Source organism: Gracilinanus agilis, chromosome 4 (genome assembly GCF_016433145.1).
Source record: "Gracilinanus agilis isolate LMUSP501 chromosome 4, AgileGrace, whole genome shotgun sequence".
In the NCBI taxonomy this organism is placed as follows: domain Eukaryota; kingdom Metazoa; phylum Chordata; class Mammalia; order Didelphimorphia; family Didelphidae; genus Gracilinanus; species Gracilinanus agilis.
Genome location: NC_058133.1, coordinates 199,482,774 through 199,505,225, shown reverse-complemented (window position 1 = coordinate 199,505,225; position 22,452 = coordinate 199,482,774). Strand labels below are relative to the sequence as shown.

The 22,452-nt window shown below is 46.8% G+C and overlaps 1 protein-coding gene across 1 annotated transcript in view; it reads left to right on the top strand.

Annotated features, from left to right (window-relative positions):
• Positions 1-22,452, top strand: part of HDAC5 (histone deacetylase 5) — a 28,170-nt gene that overhangs the window by 2,317 nt on the left and 3,401 nt on the right. Inside the window, exons 2-18 of the mRNA XM_044675969.1 lie at positions 12,760-13,022; positions 14,490-14,634; positions 14,854-14,968; positions 15,450-15,580; positions 15,785-15,916; positions 16,043-16,155; positions 16,817-16,948; positions 17,299-17,521; positions 18,121-18,332; positions 18,557-18,838; positions 19,624-19,789; positions 20,428-20,561; positions 20,952-21,072; positions 21,453-21,502; positions 21,683-21,790; positions 22,116-22,171; positions 22,322-22,409. Coding sequence (XP_044531904.1) covers positions 12,760-13,022; positions 14,490-14,634; positions 14,854-14,968; positions 15,450-15,580; positions 15,785-15,916; positions 16,043-16,155; positions 16,817-16,948; positions 17,299-17,521; positions 18,121-18,332; positions 18,557-18,838; positions 19,624-19,789; positions 20,428-20,561; positions 20,952-21,072; positions 21,453-21,502; positions 21,683-21,790; positions 22,116-22,171; positions 22,322-22,409 — 2,471 coding nt within the window. The remainder of the gene's footprint in view (positions 1-12,759; positions 13,023-14,489; positions 14,635-14,853; positions 14,969-15,449; positions 15,581-15,784; positions 15,917-16,042; positions 16,156-16,816; positions 16,949-17,298; positions 17,522-18,120; positions 18,333-18,556; positions 18,839-19,623; positions 19,790-20,427; positions 20,562-20,951; positions 21,073-21,452; positions 21,503-21,682; positions 21,791-22,115; positions 22,172-22,321; positions 22,410-22,452) is intronic.

The window sequence follows — 22,452 nt, the reverse complement described above, 5'->3', positions numbered from 1 at the left end:
TCCCTCTCCTACCAAGTCCCCTTCCTAACCCCCTCCCCCCAAATTCCTCGATGTGCCTCCAGATTTGAGCCAAAGGCCTGATTTGAAAAAGGTTAGGGAGCTTTATTGAGGCAGCTTCTTCTGGACTTTCCCTTTCCTTTCTCCTTTGGAATAATAACCTTTTTCTGACTCTCCAGGCTTTTTAGAGCTGGCTTTTGTTAGTTTCCCCTCCAGGCAATAAGGCTTTTGATTCTGTTTCACTGACCTTGAAGGATTCTACAGGCCTTTTTGTCTTTTTGCCCCATTAGAGAGAGAGGGCTCATACCCTGGTTTCTGATCTAAGCATTAGAAGAATGGGGAAAGCTGTGGTAAGAGGCCCTTCGAAGTATATAGCCAGAATGGGATGGGGGTTGGGTGGGGGAACAAGCTTGAAGAGCTGGCTGAAAGTCATATGGACTTTTTGCTATTCCTATTTGGGGCATGGCATCCTAGTTGTAGCCTGTGGCCAGAGTCAGGACAAGAGATTTGTATACCCCAGACAAGCTTTCAAAATTGCCCACAGTGGATATTTCCTTCTTCCCTTACAACTACCATCAGGGAAATCAGAAGTACAATTTAACTTCATAAAATAGTACATGCATTGCTGTCCTCCAAAGGCTTTGAGCCTTCACCGTCTCTCATGTGACTTGTTAATAAATAAATACCTAGGGGCAGCTGGGTAGCTCAGTGGATTGAGAGCCAGGCCTAGAGACAGGAGGTCCTAGGTTCAAATCTGGCCTCAGACACTTCCCAGCTGTGTGACCCTGGGCAAGTCACTTGACCCCCATTGCCTACCCTTACCACTCTTCCACCTATAAGTCAATACACAGAAGTTAAGGGTTTAAAACCTAAAACAAACAAATAAATAAATAAACAAACAAACAAATAAATAAATAAATGCCTATGTGTCATAGAGAAGAAACTTTTATAGCACTTAAAATTTTTTGTGCATTTATAAACATTTATTATGCAGGTATCCCTTGTTGTGCTTTCTCTGCCTGTTGAATTCTAATTGCCTACTCGTCCCTAGGCCTAGCTCTGCTAATGGCTTTTGAATGGCTTTGTCTCACTGGACAGAAACATCTCTCTGACCCACAGCAGGTAGTTTATCATTATAGCAATCAGTGCTATGACTCTGGGGTTCCTAGTATGTTCACATTTTAGCATGGGTCATGGGATCAACTATCACCAAGAGGGTCAGTCTAGGGCAGTGGGCAGGCTTGGGATTCTAAGATTCATGTTGCTTCTGAGGTCTAACCCAAACCTACATTGGGGTTTAGAGTCTTTTTCCCTCTGTGGCTCTAAGTTTCTCCCTCTCTCCTAGGGTATCAGCTCTCCTGGTTTTGAGGAATGTAGGGGATATGGTTAGAAAGAAAAGGGGACTGGTGGCACTATTAAAATGCAGATATTTATGAAAATGTACTGTGCCCTTTGAAAGAAGGAAGCAGGCTTTACATGTCTGTATGAGTTCTTCTTACCCTTATTATTCCCAAGAAGGGAAGGGGGTATGTATATGTGAGAGGATAAAAGCTCAGGGGATTAGAAAATGTTAGCATTTCCCTGGGCTACTGGTCTTCTATGTGTTCCTCAAAATTGTTCCTTGCCAAGTTATGTGTACTGCATGCCATGTGTGTGTTATGTGTGGTGTGTGTGCATGTGCACGTGAGCAGGTGTAGGAGGGACTAAGGAGAAGGTTAAGAGTAGTAGAGAATATTATGTTAGAGTATTAGAAAGACTTTGCTTTGGGTTTCACCAATACTCAGGCATGACTTGGGTTTGGTAAAGAGACTCTAGGAGGAGTTTCTGTTCAGGGGCTCTGCCCCCAGGGGACGTCCCATGAAAGAAGCTGTATACCAATACTTTTACCCTCTCACTCCCAAACCCAGTCATCTCCTCTTGTGTGTGTTTGTAGCTCTCAGCTGTTCCCTTTCCAGCTCAGCAGCTGCCAGACAGGAAATCAGATTAGCTGTGTCCACACAGCTGGAACAGCTGTCTGGTCATTGGTAGAAGAGAATAGGGGCAGCCTAGGGTCACTATGCTGGCAATGTGGAGTAGGGCCTGGGGTGTGGGATGAGGGCATTAAATATAAAATAAGAATAGCATATGAAAAGACCCGCCCTATGAAGGGGATGACACCAGTAGTTATGGTAAGTGATATTAGTGGAACTGGATGGTCCTAAAGCACACTGGGATAAATCCCCTGGGGCTTCAGGGAGAATTCTCTTTTGCTGTCCTTTTAGGAGGCTAGGGAGGGAACAGTGTAAGTTCAGCTGAGAGGTAGATAGCATTCTCAAGGTCTGTATTGTTAGACATCTATAGGTATCTAAAAGCTCACAGTTTTGAGTGGCAGTGGGAAGGGGAGATAAGGTTTATTTAGGGCAATTGTTAGGGCAAAGAAATAGTGTTGGCCGAATGTAAGGGTGAAAAAGAGGTTTTATGGGTTCAATATATTAAAGATGGTCGCCAGAGGATTGAACTATCATCAATCCTCAATTAAGAATAATCTCAAATCAAAATTGACTTTTATGGAAATTTATTTACATGAGAAGAGAGAGAGGAAGTACGGAAATAATAATCTATCCCACTGATTAGTCCAGGTAGATCTTAACCCTCAGCTGAGAGTTAAAGGGCCTGAGGCCCGGAGGTGAATGGAGCAAACTTCATTCACAGAATCTATAAAAAGAAGTTTCCCCAATAGAAGTTCAGGAAGATTCAGTCTTTAAACTCACCACGTGGAACAGTCTCGGTCACGAACCAGCAAAGCTCCCTCAGGTCCCCTTCACTAAACCAGAAGCTTCACTCAATTCCCTCTTTTTTAAGGGGGTCATGTATGTTTTACTTCCAATGCCTTCCCTTAGCCTGTGTGTCCAATCACAATAGATGCTTTCTCATAGAAAGCTTGGGGGGGAGGGGTGGTCAGTTGATTCTGATTTGTTACTTACTGTAGCACATGTGGATTAGGACCTCCCAGAATTGGAAGGTACTCTCACCTTTGGTGATTAAATCTAAAGATGGGCAGTGTAGACTTAATCTAATTATCACAAGAACTAGCTGGAGGTGCAGCCTGGGAATTAGATGAAGACAACTTCTGATCCCCTATCAGGGGAGAGTAATTTCTATTGACAAAGCTATAAACTTCTAATGGTTAATGATCCTTTAATATCTGGGTCTAGGCTTTAAATTAATAATTATTATAATTTATGTAGATTTATATTTATATAACTCTTTAGGGTTTACATAGTTTTCTACACAGTAACCTTGTGAAGTAGGTAATGAAAATATTATTATTCCTATTTTACAGATGGGGAAACTGAGGCTCATAGAAGTTAGGTGATTTGCCCATTGTTACAACTAGTGTTGGAGCCAGGGTGCAGACTGGAGTTTCCCAGCTACATTGCTGCTACTACACTTTCCCCATTATATAATGATGCCTAGTAGCTTTTTATTTTTTTTTAACTCTTACTTTCTACTAAGTAATGATTCCAAAGCAGAAAAGGGGTATGGGCTACGCAGTTGGGGTCAAGTGACTTGCCCAGGGTCACATAGCTAGAATGTGTCTGAGGCCAGCCTTTATTTTTAATTGTTTCTTGAAAGTGTCTGGGCTGGGAGAGTGTCTGTCTGTCTGTCTGTCTGTCTCTCCCTCTCTTTCTCTCTTTCTCTCTCCCTCCCTCCCCTCCCCCCAGCATCTCTCATTCCAGATTGAGAAGCCTTATGTTCTCTGCTTCCTTTTTCCATCCTTTCAAGTTTTCCTTCCAGATCCATATATAATATGAGGTTAGGGGAAGTTCCTCCAACTTGGTCTTCCTTCTTTCCAATATCCAGCTTTATCTGGTTGGGAACTGACTCACTTCTGAATTTACTTTCAGATTTTGGATCCCTGGGTCTTCAAAGCTGAAACTGTTCCCTTTTCACCCTTGCACTGGGAAATTCCCATATTGTTTTACCCTTTTAATTAGTTTTACTTTGCACTTTGTTGGAGAAAAGAGAGCCTTCAGATTTCCCAAGGTTCTTTTCATTGGTATATGAAGAGTATTTGTGATCTAGCTGCTAAAAGAGTACAGTGACACAGATCCAAAGAACCTGCTTTTTTTTTAAACCATTACCTTCTGTCTTGGTATAAATTCTTTTTTAAAAAACCCTTACCTTCTATCTTAGAATCAATACTGTGTATTGGTTCTAAGGCAGAAGAGTGGTAAGGGCTAGGCAATCAGGGTCAAGTGACTTGCTCAGAAGTGTCTGAGGCCAGATTTGAACCCAGGACGTCCTGCCTCTGGGCCTGGCTCTCAATCCACTGAGCTACCCAGCTGCCCCCCTTAGTATAAATTCTAAGAAGAGCGGCAAGGGCCATTTGATCAAAGCTAAGTAACTTACCTTTGATAATATAGCTAGGAAATGTCTGAGGCCAAATTTGAACCCAGGACTTCCTATTTTCAGGCCTGTTGCTCTATCCATTGGGCTATTGAACTGCCTTAAAAACCTGCTTTTGAATCCTATCTCCTCCCTACCTGTATGCCTGAAGGCAAATTCTTGACTTTCTCTGAGCCTGAGCCTCAATTTCTTCATCTTTAAAGTGAGGAGTTTGGACTAGTAATTGATGATGGTAGGCTTGAATGATATTGTTGGAGGTATCATGGAGGAATAAGTGGCTGCTGGAATAGTAAGCCAAACACTGGTGCCAGAGAAGCCATGACTGCCCTTTTATTGGGGTGGCTGAAAATGAGAGAGATCCCCATTAGTCTGGGTGGGTAGAGGAGGGGAAAGGAGCAGTCCTAAAGGAAAGAAGTGGGATAAGTAACTATTGACCTTAAAGGAAGCAGCAGGGCTTTTGGGAGCAGCCTCCTTCCTTGCTTTGCTCTCAGCCTTCTTCTCTCTGGTGCCTTCCATTTATCTGAGGGAAATAGATCCAGATTGCCCTAAAACTTTGTGGTCCTGCTTAGAGCTAGTTCTCTTGTCCAGCCTTCCTTATTTCACAGGCATTGTGATGCCACAGTGATGCTGAGGTCCAGAAGGGGAATGATTCCTCTTGGTTGCCTGTATAGTGAATGGCAGGATTCTGTCCTTAAGAACACACAAATAGACAGTGGAGAAAATCATTTTACTCTGTAGGGAGTAGTTTAGTGGTGGTTGTTGTTGTTTTTTTCATCTAAGGAACTTAAACCAATATTCTTGGTTCTTTATCCATGCTTCCGCCCTCCCCCTCGTAGGGAAGGGGCAAGATCCATACTTGCCATTTTCCAGACAACTGAAGCAGCTAGTGTTATATTGCTTAGATGATGCTGCCACTTTGGCCTGGCAAGAAACTAGGGAAGTTGCTTCTCATTGGGACCAATTTTCTTCGGCCCATGGCCAACTTCTTTTCCCTTTAAGGTTCCCATCTCCTTCTGGGGCCCGAATAAGGGTGGCTGCCTCTCTTTAGCCAAGTTACCCATGGCTAAACCTGGTCCTGGGATGAGATGGAACATTGCTCTAGTGTGGAAAGTGGCTTGGGTGGTGGAGTAGAAAGCAATGATTTCATGGTAGAAGGCCTAGATGGAAATACTGGCTCACCTATCCTCTACCTGTGAATGTGGGCAAGTTGTTTATTTCCAGGCCTCAGTTTATTCTTCTGTAAAATAAAGGAATTGAATGGGATGATCTCTAAAGTTCCTTCTAAGTTTAAATAAGTCATCAGTCAAATATTAAGCAACTAGCTATGTGCTAGGCACTGAATAAGTGACTGGGGATACAGACAAAAATTAAAACAGACTTAAGGGCTACATAGTAGTTTCACTGTCTCCATACACAGGACAAACAGGGATAACCATATTTTGCTATACCCTGGATTCTAATCCTGGGTCTGTTGTTAACTCACTGTGTGACTGTATGAAGTCATATAGCTTTTCTGGATTTCATTTCCCTCATTCTATGCCACTTTTTAAGATAGCAGGCAAGATTTGGTACTTATTGCCAGGGAGTTCAGTTTTTTTGTATTTCTAGTTGTCAAATACCACAAAACAGTCAGTTATATTCTTATTACCCTGTTCTCTACTTCCCCCTAGTGCTTATACCTCTCAACTCTCCCTCCCCCCTAGTCCCACTAACTCCAAGCATTTGTGGCCATTGGCTCCTTGGAATTGGGTATTTTTAGAACCAGGTGCTAAGCTGATTAATGCTTCCAGGCTGACCCTTGTTCTGTGCCAATCCCAGTCCCAGGGGTACTTCAGACCAATACTGGGTCATAAGGTTTCAAGGGTTGGTGTGGCATATCCTGAAAAAGGATCTAGGAGCCAGGATACCTTGGTTTATTGTGCTTATAGGGAAGAGGAGAAGGCTTTGGCCTTGCTTAGGCAGGGGTCCATTTTGGATAATATTTCTCACACTCCAAAGCTCTCTGCCTATTATTCTTTTCCCTAATATTTTTCCCTCCCCCCCACCCCCAACTCCCCTCAACCACACAAGTCTGTAACAACATTCTGTAAATGTTGACTGAGGCCAAAGAAGAGGTCATTTGCCAAGCCTTCCCATCCCATGTTTTGGTGTTTGCTTTACCATCTTTTATAGCTTTATTTCTGATTTTCCTGAGGATTTTAAGTATCAAAAAGATGATAGGGGAGTCCTCGTTAGAGTGATGGAGATGAAGCTAGTAGTTTGGAAGTCCCAGCTGTGGGGTATGGGAATTGTTCTTGGGGTATTGGCACTGTCTCTTAAAAGACATGATTTTGTGGCATGACTCTAAGGGGACATTTTTTTTCTTAGCTACTGCATCCAGTCATTTACCAAGTTCTGTTGATTCCACCTTCAGAATCTCTTGCTTCTGTCTCATGCCCCTTTCTTTTCCCATAGTCATTATCCTAGAAAACCTTCTTGTCACCTCTTGTATGGGCTATTGTAACAGTCACCCAACTGCTCTTCTTATTTCTATTCTCTCATCTTTCAAATCCATCTCTTACCCCTCTGGGGGGATAAAAAAAAACTTCTAGCTGTTTTTATTCAGTGAGGTATTGCAGAGGATAAAGCCTTGGACCTGGAATTAGGAAGGTTTGAGTTAACTCCTGACTCTGACACTAACTAGTTGTATGACCTTAGGCAAGTCAATTAACCCCTTCCAGACTCAGTTTCCTCTTTGTAAGATGGGGGATAACAACACCCACCTCACTGAGTGAGGATCAAATGAGGTTAATAGATGTAAAGCACTTTAAAAAATCTTATCTTCAGTCCTAGTAACAACTCTGACAGAAGGTATAATGCAAGGTGGTGTTAGCCACCTCGAATTACAAGGGGTAAAGGCTAGACAAATGAGGTTAGTGTGTTGCCTAGGGTCACACAGCTCAGAAGTATCTGAGGCTAGGTTTGAATCCAAGTCCTCTTGACTTCAGGCCTGGTACCCTATCTTTTGTGCCATTTATGGGCAACCCTAGCCATTTTTTTTTAAACCCTCACCTTCCATCTTGGAGTCAATACTGTGTATTGGCTCCAAGGTAGAAGAGTGGTAAGGGCTAGGCAATGGGGGTCAAGTGACTTGCCCAGGGTCACACAGCTGGGAAGTGTCTGAGGCCAGATGTGAACCCAGGACGTCCTGACTCTAGGCCTGGCTCTGCCCCCTACCCTAGCCATTTTCTTCTCCAGCTCATTTAATGACAAGGAGACTGAGCCCAATAGGATTAAGTGACTTGTTCAGAGTCATACAGCTAGTAAATGTCTGAGACTGGATTTGAATTCATGAAAATGTTTTCCTGATTCCAAGCCCAATGCTCTACCCACTGTACCAACTAGCTGTCCCCAAGGCACTTTTTAAACTTTAAAGTGTTCCATAAAGGTTATTATTGGTGTAGAAAAACCTTCAGTGATTCCCCATTATCTATGAGTAAAAACCAATTTCTTAGCCTGGCATCTGGAGTCCTTCCTCATCTGACTTTCACATATTCTCCTAGCCTTGTGTGTCCCACTGTACCCTTTTGGGTATACTTAATTCTGTAGCCATGCTCGACTAATCACCATTCTCTGATCTCAGTTTTCTAACCATCCATTTTCACACACTGTTTCACATCTGACTCCCTCTATCTCTGCCTTCTCCAAGGCCTAGGGTAGGTGCTGGGCTTTCTAGTAAGACTTTCCTGATTTCCTCCACTTCTATCCCCCATAGTTAGAAGTGCCTCTTTTAAGATCCTGTTTGATCTCTCATATACTTAGTTGTTTTCTAACTTATATAGTCGTTTTTCTCACTATCCTCTACTAGACTACAAATTCCTAGAGAGCAAGGACTGTGCCTTATGTTATTTTATCTTTGTATCCCAAGGGCCTAGCACAGTGCCTTCCACATTGTAGGTGTTTACTAAACATTTTTTAAATTAGGGTGTGAGTAGGGATTATAGATTCAGGTAGCTATCAGGCACAGAAAGGAGGGCTCCCTCCTCTTCTGTTCCCTCTCTATTAGGTCTCTTGTTTTGGGTCTCACGATTGATGACAGGCATTGGGGAGTATTAGAGGGTTCCTGGAAGTGTTACATCAGCTTCCACTACCTAGTTTCTCTTGGGGAATAGAGTCAGACCTTGAGAAGGAGAAGAGAAAATAAAGGAGCAAAAAAAAAAAAATAATAGGAGAGGCAGCTAGGTGGCTCAGTAGGTAGAGTGTCAGGCCTAAAGATAGGAGGTCTTCAGTTAAAATCTAGCACTTAATAGCTAAGTGACCCTGGGCAAGTTATTTAACCCCTATTGTCTAGCCCTTATTACTCTTCTGCCTTGGAACTCATACCCAGTATTGATTCTAAGATGAAAGTAAGAATTTAAAAAAAAGAAAAAGAAAAAATGGGTCAGTAGCTGACTGTATTATTTCTCTAGTTATTGTCTTCCGATCTGGAGGAGACTGAACCCAGGCTGTTCAGGGTCTTCTGTTTACCACATCCCTTGATCTGAGTTGAGAAGGAATATCAGGCATCTTGAGACCAGGCTGCCTCTTAGATCCATCCTGCATTTGAGTCCCACAGGCCCTCTCCTTTCTCTTTTCGTAACTGTGGGCCAGCACAACGATTGTACTCACATCCTAGTTTCCTTTCTATCTTGCTCTAAGCCTCCCCTCTCAATACTGTGTAGATAGTAGGGTAAAAGGCTCCCTTTCTCTAGTAATATACACCCACTTCCCCTTCCAGGATACCTTGTTCCTTCGGCAACTGCTGCCATCTCCTTTCCTTTTATAATAGACCAGGCAGAGGGCATGGACTTTCAATGACTGTTTGGGGGGTAGGGGTGAGCTGGGTCCTAGGTTTTGTATCTGCTAGGCATTGGAATCTTTTCCACCATTCTTCCTGTATTCTTTCTCTGATTCCTACTGCCCAAGTAGGGTAGAATTCCCTCCAGAAATCAGTTTCCAGAGCTTTTTCCATCTTCTGAGCTTAGCTGGGTAGCTTGACAGGTATCTGCATAACTAGGAATGGGGAACCTTTTCTTATAGTTGAATTTTTTTCTTTCTTTGTCCATAGGAGTCTAGCTTCTGGAATTAGTATTCTTCCTGTTTGTATTAGATCAAGGTCCTCTTCATGGAAGCTTGGGCAGGCCACTGTTGACTGCATACCAATGGAGATGCAGTAAAGCCCTGGGCCTTTTGCCTCCAAAGCCAGGTCCAAGGAGGAGACTTCCTCTCCACCATCCCTTAATGGGTTGTTCCTGATAACAGTCAGCACAGGTCCCTAGGCACAGTTATTGCCTAGGAGTTAGCACTTTTGCATCCTCTGTCCTGCTTTTTTTTCCTTTTTAATCTTTATTTTCTGACTTAGAATTGATACTAAGGCAGAAGAGTGGTAAGGCCTAGGCAACTAGAGCTAAATGACTTTCCCAGAGACTCATGACAGGTAGGAAGTATCTGAAGCCATATTTAAACCCAGGTCCTCTCAACTTCAGGTCTGGTTCTCAATCTACTGAGCTTCCTAGATGCCCCTCTCTTATTTTTTTTTTTTTCAAGCAACCAGTATTGATCCTTTGGGAGCACAGCTTGAGCCTGTGTCTGACCCACCTTTTGGCAGTGTCTGGGGAGGTGGGGCTCTGGAAGCAAAATTTTCAGAAGAACAGAGGGACTCAGACTTGGATTAGGATCTGGAGGAGGCTGAGGTCCTCTGAAGTTGGCTCTGGCTTTGCCAAGAACTAGAAGAGGCCCAGGGAGGACTGTAGCTTGGCCTTTCCACCTCTCCTGAATACTGTAGTGTGCCCTTTCCTTGCCAACTCATTTACAGAAGTGAGGGGAATACTGAGACAACCTTTGCTCCTGAACTCTGTGAAGCTTATAGAGACCATCTCGGGCAGTGTCAAGGAAGGCTGTGGGGCATGGTTAAGGAGAAATATGAGAGAGAGGGAAAGTAAGAAAGAAAGAGAGAGAGTTTGTAACTCCACCCTTTTAGCCACATCTGGCCTCTATTGCAGATGTGGCTCTCGAGTTGTGGCCGCAAAGTCGTCAGTGTGGCAGCCGCTAAGGAATGTGCCCATTGGGGGGAGGGGGTAGATTGTGAGTTGGCTTTAGTCCTCTGTCAGTCTCCTCCAGGAGTTAACTTGGGGCACTCTGGAGAGTGAAGGATACCCAGGTGGCAAAGGGATGGGCTCTTGAGGGTTTTGGGGAGGTGGAGAGACTTTTTACACCAGGTTCTGCTAGAATATGGTTCTCAGCCATTTAGTTATCCCTCTGTTCTTGCTCTGATGTAGTCAGCATTTCTGCTCTTGTCTTAGTTGAGGAGAGTCGGGGAAGAGGGGACTTTGAGAAGCATATGGAGAGGAGGGGTCTGATCACAGAGTAGGTGGGAGTGGAGGTAGAAGGGTGAGGGGTGGGGGGTAGTAAATAGCAGTTTTTAGGTTGGCATCAGAATCTGGGGTACATCTTCATAGCCTTGGCCTCTTGTTTCCTACTTCACTTTAGAAAGTCACCCTAGTTCCCTATCTCCTTCTGTCGGCAGGGAAGAGAAATCCAGTATATTAAAATTCTTTGAGAGCTATGGAGAAAGGAGCCAAGTAAAGAAGTGAGATGTGGGTAAATCTCTCCTTCTTGGTGTGTGTGTGTGTGTGTGTGTGTGTGTGTGTGTGTACCTGCCTGCCTACTCTTGTCCATGTTCCTGTGATTTCCAAAGCACCAACAGTAATTCATCGTGAGTGGGGCCAGAGGGCTGTGATGCTTCTCTTGTAGATCTGTTGGAACCATCTCCCCTTGGTTCACCTGGGCCTGCTGCTAAGTGTAGGGCTCTGCCCTGAAGTCTATTAAATGGACCAGATGTTTCTTCATGGTTGCATGTCTGATCTCTGAACCTTAGTTCTCCCTTTTCTCTGCCACCCTGTTTTATCCCTTTTCCTTCCCTGTCTCTCTTCCCACCTTCCTTCTCTTGCCTTCTCTTCCATTCTCTCATCCTCCTTCCACCCCCCTCACCCTTCTTTCCTTCACTCTCTGCACAGCTGCTGTTTGGCTCACTCTATATATAGCGGCATTTTCAGGGTAATTACAATAAAACTGTTGAAAGGAGATAATCCAGCAAAGGAAGCAGACTTTGGCTCCCAAGCTCAGCCCTCCCCTTCCAGACAGGCCCAGCCCAGTGCCACTGTACTCCCCATTGCCTCCAATTCTATTCTTTCCCATCTGCATCCTACTTTGTAACTCTGGAATATTTAGGGGGTGGGGGGAAATGGGTCTTCTTCCTCATTTATTCAGCTTCCCTCTCTGAGTGCTTCTCCTGCTCCTCCCACTTTGACTTAACCAAAGGTGGGTCAGATACCTAGGGAAGTGGGATGTTCAGGCTACCTGGGTCTCCCAAGGGCCATTTGAAGTTTGGATGGTCACTGAAGCTCAGCCTTCTCTCTTGTCCATTCTGAGTGTCATGCTGGAGAGGCCAGGCTGATGGAATATGCCAGACTGCTTTTGGTGACTTGAATATACCATTTTTTTTTTTACCTGACCCTTTAGAGATTTTATTTCAGTTTTTCAGTTTTTGGAGTAAAGATGATTTCTCTTAAGATCTTGGAGAGGACTTTAAGTGCTTTGAGATCTGTATAGTAGAGAGTCTGCAAATTAACTTTTTCTTTTTAGTCTCTCCCTCTTCCAGTAGGATACAAGGGTCAACCTAAGGATAGAGGGATTGATAGCATTGTTGCAGTACTCTGGAGACTTATTTGGTGCCTGTTTCACCTCTTTCCCTTATGCTGGCTTCTAGATACCAGTATTGATAGTGATGGGAAGGCTGAGAAAATCTCTTTGCTGATTGTCATAGTAAAAATATACTTTATTATATGTAATATCCCATACACTTGTTAATATATTATGTGTGTGTATAAAAATGTGTTAGAAGGGAGATCATCTTGTCAACAATACCTTCATTTTTTTTTAAACCCTTACCTTCCATCTTGGAGTCAATACTGTGTATTGGCTCCAAGGCAGAAGAGTAGTAAGGGTAGGCAATGGGGGTCAAGTGACTTTCCCAGAGTCACATGGCTGGGAAGTGTCTGAGGCAGGATTTGAACCTAGGACCTCCCGTCTCTAGGCCTGACTCTCAATCCACTGAGCTACCCAGCTGCCCCAATACCCTCATTTTATAGAAGACGAAACTGAAGTCAAGAGCAGGGGAAATGACTTAACCAAGGTTACACTGCTATTTCAACCAGATTCTGATTCCCAGTTCAATGTTCTTTCCACTGCTCCAGCTATGAAGGGACTGGGTTGTCATCTGTGGTCTGTGCTTAGATCAGTGACCTGTTATACACCTGTCTCTTTCTCTTCCTCTTTTCCCCTTCCCTCAAGCAGTGGAGGTGAAGCCGGTGCTGTGTGGGGCTATGCCAGGCTCTGTCGGGGGTGGCAGGGGTGGAGGCAGCCCCGGTCCAGCTGAGCTCCGGGGAGTGGGCCCTGCCACCATTGACCCCGTGCTGAGAGAGCAGCAGCTGCAGCAAGAGCTCCTGGCCCTCAAGCAGCAGCAGCAGCTCCAAAAGCAACTGCTCTTTGCCGAGTTCCAGAAACAGCATGACCACCTGACTCGGCAGCATGAGGTCCAGCTGCAGAAGCACCTTAAGGTGAGAGCCTCTTTCTACGCCTATCCGGCGTCTCCTCCCAGAGCATGCAGGTAGGCAACGAAACCCTTCTCACCTCCTGGGAGCACCAGCTCCTCTGGACAAGCGGGCCAGGCACTCCCAGCCCCAGGTACCGAACCTTTTGGTTCTGGGGATTCAGAGCACTGCCATACCTGAGCCCCAGTTACCTCTCTCTTCACTGTTGCCAGCGGCATGGGGGCCGCGTCTCAGCACCTCTTCCTGTGTCCTTTCTAGACCTTTTCTCTACAGACACTGTGCTGTGACAGTGGGTTTTCTAGAGTTGATTTTCTAGGCCAAGTTGCCGTGGTAGGAGGTAGTGTGGTGTAGTGGATAGGGAAGCATCCTTGGAGTCAGGCAGATGTGATTTCCATTCTTGCTTGGGCCATGCTGGCTGTGCCATTCCGGGCGGGCTGTCAAACCTCTCGCAGGCTGACACCCAGACTACTCCCTTTCAGTAGCAGGTGCAAGTCTGCCTTGGCAGGGGAGTTCCCGATGCTGATACAATCACAGGCCTGATACAAAAACAGATTTACAAGGGCAACATGATGATTGATGGCTAGGGAGCAGGCCTTTGGATCAGAAGGATCTGGATTCAAATCTTGCTGACATATACTAGCAGTTTGGCTACCTGCAAATCCCTTAATTAACTCTTGGTGGCCCGAGCAACTCAAGGCCTAAAGTTCTAGATGAATGGCTGATTTGCTTTGGTGGAGGGAGTTTTCACGTCAAGAGGTCGCCGTACTGGTGAAATCACAGGTCCTGGCCAAAAGAGGGAATAAAAAACACTTCACAAAGGCTGAGAGTGGGCTCAAAATGCTGCCTAAAGGTTCTTGGGTCAGCCACCTGGCTGGGGCTTCCTGGGCTTGTGAGTCTCCAGAGGCGTGCAGCAATGCACCCCCTTGTGGCCTCCTCAGAAATGACATCTTCAGCCTGGGAGCCCACTTTCCTTGTTGAGGTTTGGCCAACTGGACTTGGGGGGAGGTGTCACAGACTCCTAAGCTGTTCAGGAAGCCTGATTTCTTGGTGCATTTGGGAGATGCTCCATCGATCACTGTCTGCCTTTCCCTTCTCTGACTACGAAAAAACAAGGAAGTAGGGCATGTGCATGGTGTTCATACTGTCTTGACAATCACAGTAATTCTGTCCAACACATAGTTCACCCTCCAAAGTTTACAAAAGACAACCCTTTTCCTGACAGTGGGAGAGGAAATGCTGCTTCTCCCAGACTTTCTTGTACTTTCTGCTCCATTCTCCTCTTGAGACCCTGGTCCTTTTCCTCTGATTCTGTCTTTCCCTCACCTTCTCTCCTTCCATTATCAAAGCCATTTCTGGAGTCTAAGTCAACAAAGAGTGAAGAACTGTAGCCTTTGGCCTTCTGTGCTTTGCCTCATTTTCTTTGGTCATCTTGATATGCCTCTGAGCTGATGGGATCCCCCTTCCCCTTTGTAGCAGCAACAGGAGATGCTGGCTGCCAAGAGGCAGCAGGAGCTGGAGCAGCAGCGGAAGCGGGAGCAGCAGCGGCAAGAGGAGCTGGAGAAGCAGCGGCTTGAACAGCAGCTCCTCATCCTACGAAATAAAGAGAAAAGCAAAGAGAGTGAGGGTCTCCCCTGACCCCCTAGGCATCCAGCGCCTCTGGCTCAGACAACAGTCTAGACTCTGCCCTGCACCTTCACTTCTCCATCCATAGATGTTGTCTGTGCTGTCCATGCCATTCAGAACCCACGGAGGAGGGTGTGGGGTCCAGGGATCCATTGCTGGGGTTGTTCTGGCCTCAAGGGCTGGTGACAACTGCCACCTTTTCCCCATCGTACAGGTGCCATTGCCAGCACTGAGGTAAAACTGAAGCTCCAAGAGTTTCTCTTGAGCAAATCGAAGGAGCCAACACCAGGCAGTCTCAACCATTCCCTCCCGCAGCACCCCAAATGCTGGTAGGTGACAGAGCAGCGGAGGGACAAATCATGTAGGGGGTGGTGGGAGCATGCTTGTGCATGTGTGCACCAATGCACACACCCCCTTGTGAATAGTGAAGGTATTGCACAGATGTTCTCCCATTCACATAATTGCTATCTGAGAAGAATGAAGGGGATTCTTCTACTTTGCCCTGGAGCTATATTCATATTGCATTAGCCTTAACCTTTTTGGGATATGACTCTGCACATGACCCTAAGCAGTACAGGGTGTCAGAGGTTTGGGACAGTCTGTATGTTCTTTTCAGCTGAGAGCTGAGGAAGAAGCTAAGATTCCCTTCCTTCAGACTGAGGGCTTCCTGTTGGTGGGGATCTTATTTATATCCATTTCAGGGTTTTCCACACAAAGATTGACAATAGATACTTGACTCATTGATTCTGTCTCTTTTTTTCCTAATTCTCTTTTTCCTCCCTCATTCTATTCTTTCCCTTCCCTTTCTAGGGGAGCCCATCATGCTTCATTGGACCAGAGTTCCCCTCCCCAGAGTGGTCCCCCTGGGACACCCCCCTCCTACAAGCTTCCTCTGCTTGGACCCTATGATAGCCGGGATGACTTCCCACTTCGAAAAACAGGTAAGCTCATCCTATCTTACCTTTGGATCAGTAGATTGTACGTTAGACATGTCTGGGGATAGTGGTTCTAGAGAGAATCAGGGATGCTACTAAAAACCACAGTTATAGCCTGCTTGGAATTCTTCCAAGAGAGTCAGAGTGAAGTCTCAGTGATGAGTGATGTATTACTGAGGTAAGATCTGAGCCATGTTCCCTTCCTCGCAGCCTCAGAACCCAATTTGAAGGTGCGTTCCAGGCTAAAGCAGAAGGTGGCTGAGCGGAGGAGCAGCCCTCTCTTGCGCAGAAAGGATGGGACAGTCATTAGCACCTTTAAGAAGAGAGCTATTGAAATCACAGGTGCCTAGGGGCTGGTGGAGGCTGGAGGGTATCCCTGTCTCCACATGGGGCCAGTGGAGGCTGGAGCTTGGGACTGCTAGTGGGGGTGAACAGAGGCCACAGGGTGATACCTGTGTCCTTGTGCAGTTTCATCTGTGTGTAACAGTGCCCCAGGCTCTGGCCCCAGTTCCCCCAACAGTTCCAACAGCACCATCGCTGAGAATGGCTTCACAGGCTCCGTCCCCAATATTCCCACTGAGGTATGTGCCACCCACACAGATGGATGAGGTGGGAAAACCTCCCTAAGGTAGGATGAACTAGTTTCAGTAATGGTAGACCATTGAGCAAAATTTCCAAGGTTCAAACCAATTCTTGTCCTTTTCTTCCCTTTTAAAAGGTACAAAAAATAAAGGTTTCCTTTTCCCTCCTCTACCCAGATACCCAGGCAAATGTTTAGTTGATCTCTGGGATAAGGAACTCTCTTATCTCTTCCTTCTAAGGCAGGATTGGAGGCAGCTGAGTGACTCTGTGGATTGAGAGCCAGGTCCAGAGATAGGAGGTCCTGGGTTCAAATTTGGCCTTAGGCACTTCTTAGCTGTGTGATCCTGAGCAAGTCACTTAACCCCCCATTGCCTAGCCCTGACTACTCTTCTGCCTTGGGACCAATACATAGTATTGATTCTAAGGCCAAAAGTAAGGGTTTAAAAAAAAAGAAAAGATAGGATCATCTTACCCTTGTAATAGTGGGATCCTCCTAGCTAAATCATTAGCTGCTCTTATCCCTCTTACTAGCACCTCAGTTTTTCCTGTAGCCCTTGAAAGGCACTGTCCTCCTTATAGCTTCTGTCTCAGATAGTTTTCCCTTTTCTTTCACCATTTTTTAATTACCATGCTTATTTCTCTTTCCTAACTGCCTTCTAGATGCTCCCCCAGCACCGTACCCTTACTTTGGACAGCTCTCCTAACCAGTTCAGTCTCTACACTTCCCCTTCCCTGCCCAACATTTCCTTAGGACTACAGGCCACAGTCACAGTCACCAATTCACACCTCACTGTGAGTATGGGGTACAGATACTTCCCCTTCCCTTTTCAGGAATCCCCTGAGGGCTGTTCTCCATCAGTCATGGGGGTGAGGGTCTTTGGTATCATGGCCCTTTGATTTCAGATTTACAGTGTGTTGAGCTCACTTCTAGTCCCCCTGGGCTTGAGATTCCAGTGAGCCCAGGCTCGGGCATCAGTCCCGAAGGGGCTTCACAGGAGCTCAGGGACATGGCTTAGGGGAACAGAGGGGAGGTGGGATGGAGTTAGCAGTGTGGAACAGCAGCTGGGATCAGGTAGTGTTGGGGCTAGTAGGGCCCAAAGATATGGAGTTAGCTCCTCACCCTCCTGGCCTCCCCACACCAGGCCCCCCAGAAGCTGTCAACGCAGCAGGAGGCAGAGAGACAGGCCATCCAGTCCCTCCGGCAGGGAGGGGCACTGACGGGCAAGTTCATGAGTACGTCCTCGATCCCAGGTTGTCTTCTGGGTGTGGCGCTCGAGGGCGATGTCAACCCCCACGGGCACGCCTCTCTGTTGCAGCACGTGCTGCTCCTGGAGCAGGCCCGGCAGCAGAGCACCCTCATAGCTGGTGAGCCTCAGGGGAGCTGGGCTGGTTCCCTTTGGGGGGGGGGAGGGGAATGAAGTAGGTGGGGAGAAATAAAGCCAGTGGGCCTGGGGTGGTTTTCTGGCTTTGCCAGTTTGTAACCTTTTTGGGGTCCTTCTGTCTAAAGAGATTTATCACACAGACAGGAGTCATTTTGCCTGTGACAGATATTTTAAATATATATTAGAGAATGCACATGCTTCCTGTCCTCTGAGCCTTTTGAGGTCACCTGGGCCTCTCCCCTCAGAGACTTCATACCCATTTTCAGGGACTTTGCAGTCTCATTTGAGGGAAATATGACATATCAAAGGAGCTATGGCAGAAATATATGGAATCAACAGAAATACAAAATCAAGAAACTGAATAGAGGGGAAAGAGATTAGAGATTGAATTAGTGACTTTGCCCTGGAGAGACAAGACTACTTGAAAGATGATTTGGATGCAAAGTTTGTTGGTGGTGAGCAGCAGGAGTGGGGAAGTTGGTTACCCTTTGGAACAACTTCCTCTGGGTTTTCTCCTTTTGTGAGGAGTGGTGCTTAGAGAAGGTTCTCAGGAACTGATGCCAGTTTTTCCTCCTTGAGCAGTGCCACTCCATGGCCAGTCTCCATTGGTGACCGGTGAGCGCATCGCCGCCAACATGCGGACGGTGGGCAAACTGCCCCGGCACCGCCCGCTGAGCCGAACACAGTCGTCCCCGCTGCCACAGAGCCCCCAGGCCCTGCAGCAGCTTGTGATGCAGCAGCAGCACCAGCAGTTTCTGGAAAAGCAGAAGCAACAGCAGCTGCAGCTAGGCAAGGTGGGCCTGGGAAAAGAGAAAGATGTATAACTGGCAACAAAGCAAGGCCCATGGGGCAGGGTCTGGCATTTGTGGTGCCCCAGCTGGAGAGGGCAAGGGGGCAGAATGTGGTGGTGGCTGTCGGCTCAGCTGCTTTTCCCCCAACCCTTGTGCCCTTCTTGACACATCTGTCCAGGGAACGACTGGGTCATGGACAACCTACTTTTCCATCTGCCTGTCCCTAGATCCTTACCAAGACAGGAGAGTTACCCCGGCAGCCCACCACACATCCTGAGGAGACAGAAGAAGAGCTAACGGAGCATCAGGAAGGACTGCTAGGGGAGGGACCTCTGCCTGGGCCTGGGGAGGGCTCCACAGAAAGTGAGAGCCCACAAGAGGATCTGGAGGAGGAGGATGAAGAGGAGGATGAGGAGGAGGAGGACTGCATTCAGGTCAAGGATGAGGGCAGTGAAATTGGCTTGGATGAGAGTCCCCTGTTAGAAGAGTCCAGTGGGGACTACAAGCAGGTAATCCCCCCATCCTCAGCCTTCTTTCTTCCTCTCCCTCTCACAGGCTGCTGTGTGACTGCCATTTATCCAGCATTCCAGAAGTGTAGAAAATTAGATTTGTCACAAGTTTTCAGACATAAAGGAGAATGAGGAGGGAGCTAAGGGTCATTTCATTTGTTTGTTGGCATCTCCTTGATCTGGTCTGTTTATCCTCATGACTGTCTGGCTTCCTGCATCTCTGTCTACCTATCTGCCCGCTGCCGTGTCTGTCAGCACGTGCCTGCTTGTGTCTCTCTGCGTCTGTTCCTGCGTCTGTCCTTGTGCGTGTGTGCCTGTGTGTGTACACACCCACTCTTACTACTACTTGTCTTGCGCTGTGTGCTTCATTCATTGCGGACTGTAGCAGAGCGGCCTCATCTGACTGACTCATTCCGCCCCCTCAGTGCCACCTCCTTTTCCCCTCCTTTCTTCTTACCTCAATGCTCTTCCCCTGGTATGACTCATCAACCCCCATCCCTGCCCCCTCGCCCCCTCTCAAGTGTTGATGGCGCAGGCAGAAGCATCTCCCATCCCAGGGATGAGTGGGGGTGGGAACAGAGGCAAAGTTTAGACTCTGAGAGTTTTCCTAGCTTCCCAGCTCCTTCTCAAACTGTAGTTCACTGCATTAGGTTTCCTGGAATCAGACCAGAGACCTTTTAGGTAGCCTGGTTTGCCCCTCTGTAAGATTGATAGAGGAGAAATTGTCCTCCCAGCTGCAGCTTTTCTTTTTTAGGCTTATCCACTCTTTCCCCATCCCTCTCCAGGTGTTCTCAGATGCTCAGCAGCTGCAGTCCCTGCAAGTCTACCAGGCCCCTCTCAGCCTGGCATCTGTGCCCCATCAGGCCCTGGGCCGAACCCAGTCCTCACCTGCTGCCCCTCTAGGCATGAAGAGTGCCCCTGAACTGCCCACCAAACACCTCTTTACTACAGGTGAGCCCTAACCCCAGCCAGATAGAGTCCTCTAATTTCATATAGATGACAAAGAGTCCTCAGGCCTGGGAAGGGTATACTCCTGTTCTGGTGTGAAGAGAAATAACCCTGAATCTTATCCTAGGGGACTATTCCTGAAGAAAAAAATGCTCCCACTTGTACATATTGAACTTTCCAAAGTACCCTTCCACTTCTGCTATGGCAACAAAAAGAATATTGAGTCCAAAGACCTGGCTTCTCTTTCATGTTCCATAATCTTAGGCTTTTAGTCATCACTTTGTCCTTGTCTTCAGTGTCTTCCTCTGTAAAGTAAACTGGGACTAAATGTCCATTATAGCTTTGGTTCCTTTGGTAACCAGAATACCTCCTATCTGTTAGAAACCTTCATGTTCAGGCACGGGAGAGGACATATATACCTAGACTGACAAGGGACCCCTTTTCTTCCTAGTAAAATCCTGTTTTCTTCTTTTTCCCTCTCAGACTTCTCCCTCATGCCCCAATTCCTTTGCCTTCATTTGAAGGAGAAGCCTCCCTACTGTCGCTCCCAGGTGGTCAAGTTGGCAGGTCATACTTATTAATACAGGATGAGGGACAAGGGACGAAGGCCTTAAGACTCAGGGGCTCTTTCTGCTTTTCAGGAGTAGTTTATGACACATTCATGCTGAAGCACCAGTGCATGTGTGGGAATACTCACATCCATCCTGAGCATGCAGGCCGGATCCAGAGCATTTGGTCTAGGCTGCAAGAGACAGGTCTGCTCAGCAAGTGTGAGGTAAGGATATGGCTTAGGTATTAAACAGTGCTGTCTCCTTTCCTCTGAATTCTCTCTTAACCTATTTTCTCCATGCCTAACAGTCCAGTGTCTTTCCTTATCCTTCCCTGGGGACTCAGCCTGCCATCTTGTTCCCTCTTAAATACTTTCCCACATGGGTCATTCCTTTTTTCTCCACCTTCCTATGAATCCAAGTCCTGAACCCTAGTAATAACCTTGTCTACTGAGTAAGCTGGGGATGCTTGGGGTCTCTTGGCAGCAGATCATTTCCATGGTCTTGAATCTCTATGCAGCATGGATTTGTGAAGCTATGGAGAATCTGTAGGCTGGGATAGGAGAGGGAGAGGAAGGGCACAACATCTCGTCCATTTATTCTCATCTACTGTCTAGCGGATTCGGGGGCGTAAGGCTACATTGGATGAGATCCAGACAGTACACTCAGAGCACCATGCCCTGCTCTATGGGACCAGTCCCCTCAACCGGCAGAAACTTGACAGCAAGAAGCTGCTAGGTGAGTGTGGGGCCATGTTTTCTTCTAGTTGGGGTCCCTTTTCAGTCTCTCTCTTTTATATGGGACAGAAGAATGGCAAGAGTGATGGTGGGATGATGTGCTCAGAATGGAGCACATGCTCAGTTTGCTGAGGTAGTAAGAGACAGGGATTATAGAGATCACAGAGGATCTCTGTGCCCATGGGGTGTGAAAGTGAGTCCTGCATTCAAAAAGCTCACCACTTTCCCGCCATCCTGTCTCTTCTTTCTGCCTTCCAAGCTGGGAGTCAAAGTCAACAGCTATCTGACGAAGCTAAAGGAAGCAAGAGGTGTAATTGCCCCTTTTCTTGGGTGTGTGGTAGTGTTCCTTCATGGTCCAAAGCAGTTTTTTCTCCTCTATAGGTCCAATCAGCCAGAAGATGTATGCAGTGCTGCCCTGTGGGGGCATTGGGGTGAGTGGGCTATGGGGTATGGGGAGATGGACATATTCCTTTGGACATGGGAACTTGTTCTCCTTCCTCCTCTGCTTGTCTTCTCCACCATATTTCTCCCCTAATGCCCCTGTATTCCTATGCTTTCTAAACTGTCCCACCGTGGGAGGCATCCTGATGCCCTTAATTCCCTATCTCCAGGTGGACAGTGACACAGTGTGGAATGAGATGCATTCTTCTAGTGCTGTGCGCATGGCTGTAGGCTGCCTGGTGGAGCTGGCCTTCAAGGTAGCTTCAGGGGAGCTCAAGGTGAGTGGAGGTTAGCGAGAGTGCTTCCTTCTTGGGTTCTGTCCTTGATTCTTAGGACTGTAGAGAGGCTTTAGGGGAGCCGGTGAAGAGTCTTGCCTATCCCATTACTAAGTGACTGCCTTCTCCTTGGCATCTCAGGGCCTCTCACTCAGGAAGAAGGGGCCAGTGGTCTTAGAAACAGAAAAATAAAGGAACCAGGCAAGCTTTGCAGAAATACAGGGCTCCTGGTTGCCTGATTGTTGCTGGTCTCACCATTTCTCTGGTCCTCCTTTCATCTTTTTCTTTGACTTTGTCTGTCTCTTATGTATCTCTTTCCATCCTATAGAATGGATTTGCCATTATCCGGCCTCCTGGACACCATGCTGAGGAATCCACAGCCATGTGAGTTCCTGACCCTGTCACCAGAAGGGGAGAGTCCTGTTAAGCTAAACCTTAGGCTTCTCTCTTCCCCTAACTTTTTTACCTTTTTAAAAACTGACACTTAACTTGTTTAAGCTAACTCTGTACTCTTGTGCTCACCTTGCTTCCCAGGGGATTTTGCTTCTTCAACTCTGTGGCCATCACAGCCAAACTCCTACAACAGAAGCTGAGTGTGGGCAAGGTCCTCATTGTGGACTGGGTGAGGAGGACTGGAGGAGGGGCTGGGCAGGGGTGGGGGGTGG